This window comes from Gavialis gangeticus, unplaced genomic scaffold (genome assembly GCF_001723915.1).
Source record: "Gavialis gangeticus isolate Ggan-Ray unplaced genomic scaffold, GavGan_comp1, whole genome shotgun sequence".
Classification (NCBI taxonomy): Eukaryota; Metazoa; Chordata; order Crocodylia; family Gavialidae; genus Gavialis; species Gavialis gangeticus.
This window is the reverse complement of record NW_017729031.1, coordinates 84,123,249-84,133,149: the sequence shown is the minus strand read 5'-3', so window position 1 is coordinate 84,133,149 and position 9,901 is coordinate 84,123,249. Positions and strand designations below refer to the sequence as shown.

The 9,901-nt window shown below is 45.3% G+C and overlaps 1 protein-coding gene across 3 annotated transcripts in view; it reads left to right on the top strand.

Moving 5' to 3' along the window:
• The window catches only part of FTCD (formimidoyltransferase cyclodeaminase), a 37,329-nt gene that overhangs the window by 6,677 nt on the left and 20,751 nt on the right, over positions 1–9,901 (top strand). For all 3 annotated transcript variants that reach the window (XM_019523278.1, XM_019523277.1, XM_019523279.1), the window contains exons 2-7: positions 953–1,136; positions 1,996–2,124; positions 3,220–3,308; positions 5,350–5,529; positions 6,105–6,242; positions 8,285–8,416. In XM_019523278.1, the coding sequence (XP_019378823.1) occupies positions 953–1,136; positions 1,996–2,124; positions 3,220–3,308; positions 5,350–5,529; positions 6,105–6,242; positions 8,285–8,416 (852 nt within the window). The remainder of the gene's footprint in view (positions 1–952; positions 1,137–1,995; positions 2,125–3,219; positions 3,309–5,349; positions 5,530–6,104; positions 6,243–8,284; positions 8,417–9,901) is intronic.

The window sequence follows — 9,901 nt, the reverse complement described above, 5'->3', positions numbered from 1 at the left end:
AGGTGATTGTCAAGCCTTGTCTTAATGACCCCCAGGGTAGGAGCCAGCACCACTTCGCTTGGAAGTTGGTTCCAGATCCTAGCTGCCCTGAACGTGAAGTAGCACCTCCTGATGTCTAATCTGAATTTACCCTCTGCCAGCTTGTGACCGTTATTTCTAGTCGCTCCTGGTAGTGCTCGGGGGAACAGGGACTCCCCCAGTGCCTGCTGGTCCCCTCTGACTCATTTGTAACAGGCCACAATTATGCAGTTGGTCCAACTCTAAGCAATCTTTGCCTCTAGCAAAAGTTATTGGTGTGTTTCTAAGTAATCAAGGAGAAATAAATAACTGAATTGTTTCATAAACTTACATAAAAATACTGGTATATGGTTGTTACCCTTTGCAAAGAGTTTACTGACAGATATGTTAATGAAACACCATTAACCATGTCATATTCAGGATACAGCTTCATTCTAAACCTTTCCATCAAATATGCTGGCATTTGTACATTATTCTGTATTGCTATACATCATCTGCAGTCATTTTGCTAAGCACAACGTATTGCATACTGGCCATATAAATATCTTTGGAAGACAGTCATATGGTACAATACATAATACTAGAGGTATACTAGACTACAAAATGAGGCACTTGCAAGAAGGGCCTGCTTGGGTACAGTTGCAAATTGTAATGAAGAAGACACTTTTCAGCCCTGGCTGTTCAGTTATCTGAAGATTAGTGGTTACCTCTTGGCTGAGATTTTTCCTGTTACCTTCTTGTAGTTGCATTGAAGCATTAACACATATTGAATCAATCCTGCTTTGTCTCTTTTCCTTAGCAGAGGGGTCTTCCCATTGAAGAGAACTGCTAAGGCCCTCACCATGTCTCTGATAGCCTGATAGGCAGGGTTTGCTATGTTCTAGTGCTGTGGGTACTGCTACGAATTCCCTCATTAGATTGTGGTCTCCTGCAGGTGATAGATGCCATTAGTGAGGCCATCTCTCAGACACAGGGCTGTGTCCTGCTGGATGTAGATGCTGGCCCCTCTACCAACCGAACAGTCTATACATTTGTGGGGACTCCAGAAGATGTCGTCGACGGTGCTCTGCGGGCAGCCAGAGTGGCTTTTCAGCTCATTGACATGAGCAGACACAAAGGTGATCATTCTGGGTTGGGGTGGGAGGCAATTGCAAGTCTAGTCACTCAGCATCCTGCTGCATGTCAAAGCTATTTTGCCATTTTGGCAGAGTCCATATATATCAGCAAAGCCCAGGCAGCCAATACACGTACAGCCTTGAGTCCTGATATGTGCAGTAACCATGGTACATCCATGTAGGTAGAACATCTTATGAGCTCACAGGCACAGACAAGCATCCAACAACCTCTTCAGGCTGCTGGTACCTTCACAGCTATCTGCAGGTATGTCTACATTCTTCTGGTCCAGGGTGTAGTAGCCATAAATGCATGCAATCTTTGAGAGGGACCATGTGGCTGGCAGTGTCTCCTGGGACTACTGACCAAAGAGCCATTTTACATCTTCCCAACCCCCTGCCATGCCCTGCTGACATCTCAAACTAGTTTAACAGTCTGACTGCTGCGGCTTCCTCTTCAGGTAGAGCTAGATTTTAAAAGCACAACTAGAAAGGAGCTTCTGCCCAAGCATTGAGTGAGCTCATGTCTCTTGTAGTGAAGAAGTGAAGGCAGACAGCTGGTGCTGACTAATGTGAAGGGTTCTGCTTCTCTCTGCACCTGCAGTTGCTTGCTTTCAGGCTGGAATAAATACTGGTGCCAGTTTAGCCAGTTCAGGTGGTTTAATCAGTTATTTCTCTTATGTTAGTGACCTGGAAGCAAGAGGGGAGTAGCTTAGTCCTGAAATGGTGCCAGATGGATAAATGAAGATACCATAGCATCCACCTTAGTTAAATGGCCTCTTCTCTGTGCTCCCCCTCCTCTGTCCTGCCTCTGCCCCACTCAGGCCTCTGGGCAATTCCCTGAAATGCTGTTCCTCTCTCCTAGGTGAACATCCCCGGATGGGTGCCCTGGATGTCTGCCCTTTTGTGCCAGTGATGAATGTCACCATGGAAGAATGTATTCACTGTGCCAATCTGTTTGGGAAGCAACTGTCCACAGAGCTTGGGGTACCTGGTGAGTTGGTGGTGAGGAAGTGAGAGAGTTCTGTATGTGGAAACTTCTTTTCTGACCTCTTATGTGGGTCCCTTCCTTAATCCCTCATCCAGACAGATGTCACACATTGGTCTGTGCTAATGTTATAAAAATATATATTTTTTAAGGGATGATTTGGGAGAAAATGTCTCATTACAGTATTCCCCAGAAGGAAATGCATGAGCTATTAAATCCTTTGTGTGAGGAAAATGAGGGGCAAATCATTCACAAATGTCACTAGAGGTTCTGGGAGCCCATCTCACAGACGGTTGGAAAGGTGGGGGAAGGCAACTTGTCTTCCGGAGGCTGGATGCCTGGCATGTTGAGAAGATCAGGTTGCTTTATGGGGTCGCCAGCTGGGGATCCAGACACTGAGGACTCCATTCTCAGTTGTCATTTCTATAACTTAAAGTGCTACTTACCAAGGAATCAAGGGAACCTCTAGTCATAAAACAGGCAGCACTCTCTTGGGGTATCTCAGGTTTTATGGATAACATTGCATGTGGTAAAGAAAGCTCATGCCTTAGCAGGTAAATGAAGGAACAGCTGATTTATGTCAATACCAGTGCTGCTCTAGTTGATGTATATATAGGTAGATCTACATGCATCTGTGTATATATGTGTATATATAGACTATGTATGTGTTATTTGGGATATCCAGGCCTATAGAGACATTGTTGCTCACTTAGTAACCTACAGCTTCCTTTTTTATTTATTTTTTTGAAAGCCCCAAAGTTCTTCTTTAGGCTATATGAGGTTTCCCCTGGAGTGAAATCTGGAGTCCATCACATCAGTGCGTAATACTATAGCCAGCCTGTATTTGAGCTTGAGGGCAGCAACTCAGCCCTTTTTCATTCCATGAATGAGGAATAACTTGTGTCTTCACTCAGCATGGGGCCTATGAGTGTTGAAGGGTCCCATGTATCCAGGTTGTAGCTGCATTGGTTTAGAGGAAAAAGCAATCAGGACTCATGGTAGAGGTGATATCTTTTATTAGACCAACTAGATTTTTTTTTTTTTGCAAAAATCAATAATAAGCATGCCACTTATCTGTCTCTCACACATCTCTTCTTACAGTGTACCTATATGGAGAAGCAGCACGGAAGGAGAGCAGGAAGTCTCTACCTGCAGTCCGAGCTGGGGAATATGAAGCACTCCCTGAAAAGGTGAAATTCTTTGTAGTATTTGGGAATGGCAGTTGTGCTGCTTGTGTTGTGTTGGGAGGTCCTGACACTTCTCTCATTGGAGCGAAAGGTCCTTTCTGCTTGCTTTACTGTCTCAGAGGCTGATTTAGGGTTGAGCTCGTCTCCAGCCAGATTTGAGCTGGTCTTGAGTGTGCTGGATCTGTCCGTGCCTGCAGATGGGAGGCTTAACTAGCTAAGAACATAATGGGAGGGACAGGGCAGTTGGCTGAGCTGAGTTTATCATCCTGGACAGAAAGCTTGGCAAGAGTGAGAAGCATCTTCTTCCTCTATCCTTGTTAGAACATTAACTGGAGACTTTGACACCTGCGTATGAGTGTCTTTTTCCACTTTGCTCCAAAAATGGACAAACAACTTTAGGTGGTTGTGAATAAGAGAGACTTTTCCCTTAATCCTTGCTGATTCCCTTGGGGAAGGGACTGTGCCACTGCAAAGGACTTTGTATGGGGTCAGAACTCAGTTAATGATGATAATCATTCATGGTAACTTTCTTTTTCCACTTCTGGTTGAGGGAGCGGTAGGGAAAAGCCCGTCATGATTAGGCAACTAACCTCACGCTGCTGCAGCTGCAAGCTCAGAAGCCTCTGCTCATGGGTCCCCCTTATCATCAAAGACATGGGGCAGTCTCAGGGTGATCTATATGATGGCTCTGGGACTCTGGAACATGCTCTCTGCTTTGGCCTGTGGTAGCTCAGTTTTAATGACTAGGGGCATGCAGCAATAAAACAGAATTTGATGGGGACTTGAGAAAGGTTGTGGATTTGTACCCTAGGGGATGAAGTGGTAGAAAAGAGTTTCTGTTGATGACTGACTGAGATGCCACTGAACTGATCTCCCATGCACTTCAGAAAATCCCATTAGATGCCTACATGCATTTTAGGCATCTAAACAAATCTAGTTCCTAGATCCTTAGGTAGACATCTTCTTAGTTATTTTAACATCAAATTTAAATTAAAAAAATATTGTTTATAAACAACACTGGATAAAACGGAAGTGTTTTATTTTTGAAAGAATAATGCAAGTTCTCAGAAACATGTGATAAGCCCCAACTACATTAAAAATCATATATTGCTTGTAGTGGGTCTTAGAAGTCTAAAGTGCTAGGAAGAGTGAAATCCTTTGACCTGCTTTATCTAAAAGTTGATTATTAACTACTTTTTCCCAGAGGTTTATTTACCTAATTGCAGTGCCTGGAATTAGCATTAAGGGGCAGTATAATCATCCCTGTTACAATATGACTGCTTTTGGAGGATGGCAGGTAACAATTCTGAACAGAGCTAAAGCCTGTCTATGGTAGCGACATGCAGTACAGCCAGCGCGCAGCCAACATGTGCTCTTGGGCATTGCTGTCTGAATTGGGATTACAGCCCTGTAACTGACATTTTGGTTCATTGATCATGCTGATTTATTTTTTTTGTTATTAGTCCAAATGCTAAGCTTCCTTTGGGATTCAAACTTTTTAAAGTTTATAATTAAAAAAAAAATAGAAGCAAATTTTGCAACAAAAATGTCTCGCAATAAAAAAAATCAAAATGTTTGCTATTTTCTGCGTTTTTTTTCTTTTGCCTGCATAATTTGTTAAAATCAAGAAGAATTCATTACATGTTTCAGTGTTGCCGAGATCTTTATTTTTCAAAATAATCTTCCAGCAAGGCACCTTTAATGAATGTAACCATCTTTCAAGAGTTATTTTATTTTAGAAGAATGTACTTGCCTGGTGTTGCACTGCATGTGCACCAATATGCGTGCCTGAATCAGAAAGCTTATTGATGGATCCACAGTGGTGCTCTAAGGCAACTGTGTTACAGCCCTACTGAAGTTTAGCAGGTGCAGAGCAGGCATACTGTGTGCTTCCTGCAGTGCTTTGGAGACACTGGGGAGAGACTGTGAGCTGGCATCAGCTCTTTGGTGTGAGGAGACACCACAAACAGAACTGGCTGACCGTAAAACAGTAAGGAGTTTCGTTCCAGTGAATCACATTTTCTTTCTTTTCTTTGATTCCAAGCTGAAGAAGGCTGAGTGGGCTCCTGATTTTGGCTCTCCAACCTTTCTGCCAAAATGGGGGGCCACAGTAACTGGGGCCCGCAAATTCCTCATTGCATACAACATCAACCTGCTATGTACAAAGGAGCTGGCCCATCGTATTGCTCTCAACATCCGGGAGCAAGGTCGTGCACAGCACCAGGTACTTCCATCCCACTCTTTGGAGCAGGTAGGACTAGGACAGTCCCTTGAAGGACAGAGAAAAAATAATTCCACCTCCTCTTCCACCCCCTGAGCCCATATTCCTCTTTCCATAATTGTTCATACTGGAATAGTTTATCCTGCATGTGATGGGACCACTGATTCAAGCAGCACTTGGGCATGTCTGAGTTCAGCTGGGGTGACCCTCCATCCAGCTCTACAGTCTTTGGGGCTGTAAGATCCTCCAGGCAGAGAACTCCATAGGTTTGAAAGGCCTCAAGCATGCCTATCAAGCAGAAGGAGATGGGGTGAGGGAAGAGTCCCATAGCATTGTATCTCTAGAGATAAATGCATTGCTTTATCTTTTTTAAAGGTGAGCAATTCTATCCTTGTTACTTTTCCTTCATGTGCAACCCCTTATTTTAGAAACTGTGAAGAGCATCCCAAGCCATCTGCAGAAAGCTGCACTTGTTGCATCGCACACTGGACTGGGTGTTCTGGAGAGGAAAGCTTAATCCAAAAGCTCATCTAGGCTAAATTAGTCACTGGAGTTTGAAGCATGGTTGTTCTTTACAGCCTGGGCGCTTGAAGAAGGTCCAAGGCTTGGGCTGGTATTTAGATGAGGAGAATATTGCCCAGGTCTCAACAAACCTGCTCGATTTTGAGACCACAGCCCTCCACACTGTCTATGAGGAAGTCTGCAAAGATGCCCAGGTGAGCTGCACAGGTGTGAAGCAAACGTCCAGAAGTTTTAACCAGAGCAGCCCTCTCCCTACAGGGAAATATGCTGTCAGTCAAAATGTCTGATTCACATGGAGCAGGTTAAAGTCTTCATGCATCTGCCATAAAGCCTTATTGTGTAGTAGTGCATGTGGGGTGGTAAAAGTATAGAAATACACTGTGAGCTATCTGTTACCCTCTGTGCTTGTTAGGACATAGGGACACATGCCTTGTGAGATCTGTGGCACTCTGAGGCACCCAAGGGGTTACATATCCCCCTAAGTGCTGGCAACTGTGGCATAGAAGGGGTATGGCCAAGTTTGCCAGCATGAGTTTCACTTCCATGAGATGACATGAAGTGCTTCACTCACCAGCTCTGGGAGGTGGTGGCCTGGCTTGCACTGGTGCCATGCTCTCACAGAGTGGTGACCCACAAGACCTACACCCAGTTCCCCAAGGGCAGTCTCTCGAAGCCCAGTGCATAATTTAGGAGTGCTGAAGGCAGAACGAATATTCCATTGTTCTCGAATAGAAACCAGCTCCTGCCCTCCCTACCTCCGAGGAACCCTCCTGGCAGGGAAGCACTGCAGGAATGGGATTCTGGTAGGCTCCTCAGGGTGGGGGATGAATTGGTTAGGACTGCCCCACTCTGTGCTGAGGGGCTCTGGGCAAGTCCACAGTTTGTGTCCGTGCATGAAACACCACCGTGATCAGAGTATTTCAGCACCTGTGCCCCCTCCCACTACCCTTACATAGAGAGAAGGTTATTAGGTTCCCTGGGAGAGACCGTACCTGTGAGTGAGTGAGTGAGTTGTGCAGGAGAGGCTGGAGACTGCATATTTCAGGTGAAGTGATGAGCAAAAGTCTTCAAGGCTGTGGCTGTGCTCCTGAATGAGGAAGGTCCTTCCTTGTTCAGCAGCTGTGCTGTACTTGGGAAAGGGGATGTGGCTAAGTTTGCACCAGGGATCCTGTTTTTTTCTGTTTAAAAATCCAAATTCTCCGATTAAAAAAAAATCTCAAATTCTCTTATTAAAACCCCCCAAATCCACAGTTTTCCATGTTTAAAATGAAATGCCACTATATATCTAGATCTAGATATAGATAGGTATCAGGTATAGATATAAATATAGATCTAGATATAGGTAGGTATCAGTTGAACATGTTTGTTTTACTGATATATTTACAATTTTAAAGCAGTTTGGAAGCCTACCAGTGCCTCAATCATTATAATAAAATAAATTTTAATTACCTATATATTTTGGCATTTGATTTTGGTTTTTTTTATCTTAGAAAATCAGAGCTCCCCCTGTCCCCTTCACTCACCAGGATGCAGGGGGGGGGGCAGCTGTCCCCCCACTATGTGCGCAGAAATCGGGGGGAGGGGCACGTTTCCACCCCTCCCGCCTCTCCTACACATTGCCTTTGCACCCCTTTGCCCCACTCTGTCACTTATACCCCCTCCATCCAGCCTGCTTTCATAGACTTACCTGGAGAGAGCTGTGGGAGCTGTTCTCTACCATACTGCTTGGCTGCCATGTGCATGTATACGTGCAAACTGGTACATGGCACACCTTGCCCCCTGTGTCCTGCTCCCTCCAGCCCCAAGCAGCCCCTTGCAGGCTGGAACTCTGCCAGCCTGCAAGGGGAAACCCATCATTTCCTGGGTTTTTCTCCTTTAAAGAAAATCCATGTTTTTCCATGGTAAAAGAAAATCCAGATCTCTGGTGATAAGATACAGACTGTGGTCATCCTGGTTATATTAAATGGAGAAGGTGCTCTGGGGTCACTAATGATTCCATGCTTACCAAACCAGGGTGGCAACAGGGATCATTTTGTTGGCCTCTGTATCCCTTCCATACATCCCTTTGCCTGCTGGGTGCAGCACCCACAATGGAAAGGGGCCTGCTGGATTCCTCAGCACGCGCCATCTGTGGTTGACCCTTTGGTGTGCATGAGGAGTGGAGGGCAGTGAGAGAGATGAGTGGGTTTGGGACTCTGCTGTTAAAAGCTGTTAAAATCCTTGTCTGCTTTTGCAGGAGCTGAACCTGCCAGTGGTGGGCTCCCAGCTCGTGGGTCTCATCCCTAAGGCGGCCATGCTCGCTGCAGCAGAGTTCTACATTAAAAAGGAGAACCTCTTCATTGTGGAGGAGGAGCAAAAAATCCGACTGGTAAGGCTGGCTTTCCCTGATGGTATAGTTCAGAAATCTTTCACAAGATGGACTTGCAAGTCATAGTGTTACCAGCTTCCTGGTGTTGGAGGAAGTCTAATTAGTACTAATTGGTGCCTTAATTAGGAACAAGGAAAGGGGCAGAAAGGGTTAAAACTGACCCATTGTTGCCAGAGAATCCAACTTCCACAGGCAGTGCAAGTATAGAGAGAAGAGACAGGTTAATAGTGGTTAAATCAAACAGGGTTTATTGACAGGGTTTATTGATAGTCTCTCTTACTCACCCAAGTCTCTCTTACTCACCCAGCCTGTCACAAGTAACAGATAACTGGATACAAACAGGGTACACAGAGACTCTCTTTTCTCTTACTCACAGATCCAACCACAGGGGTAGACAGACTAGCTGATGCACACAGATAGAGAGAGACAGATAGCACACCACACAGATCCTTTTCCAAGACACGCACCAATACCACACAGATTCCAAAAACACACTGTGAGACAAGCACGCGTGAGTGCACGCACACATGCACATACCCCTGCATTGTTTCCTTGCAACCTTGGAGAGCCCTATGTCTTCAACTCATTGATGCTCTCCATTCATGCCAGGGTGGTAATGATTCTTGTCCAGTCATTCTCTTCTGCCAGCAGGACCTGTCAATCACTCCAGGTGCAATAATCACACTCAATGGTGTTCATTTACGCTGGCTTAAATTTACTGCATGGTAAATTACTATGCAGTAAGTGGGAATAGGCTGGCATCTACATGTGCAGGCGTCTAAGTGCATTAACACTGTGTGTGGTCTGATTTGGGACTAAAGTTAGTCCCAAGTCAGTCCACGCACACAGTATTACTGCACAGTAATGCATGTGTAGATACCTTACTGTGCAGTAACTAACTGGGACAAGAAGTCCTTCTTTCGGTACATAGGGAACAGGAGGAAAACAAATGGGAGTGTGGGGCCCTTGCTCAGCAACTCAGGAGAGCTGGTTACCGGCACCCAAGAGAGAGCTGAACTCCTGAATGACTACTTTGCCTCAGTCTTTCACCGGACCAAGGGGAAAACCACGCCAGGTAGAGTAGAGGATGAGCACAGTAGGAATAATCGCCTTCCTACTATTGCCATAGAATTGGTGTATGACCAATTAATAAAATTAGATGTATGCAAGTCAGCAGGACTGGATGATCTTCATCCGAGAGTGCTGAAGGAGCTGGCTGAAATCATTGCAGAACCTCTGTAAAAACTGTTCCACAACTCGTGGCGCTCTGGAGAAGTCCTTGAGGACTGGAAGAGGGCCAATGTTGTGCCCATCCACAAGAGGGGCAAGAGGGGGGACCTGGGTAACTATAGGCCAGTCAGCCTAACTTTCATCCTAGGGCAACCCCCAACAGGCTTGGTGGCACCAAACTGACTAGCACCACAAATGAAAAGGACCTAGGGGTAATAATAGACCACGGTATGAATATGAGCTGGCAGTGCAAAG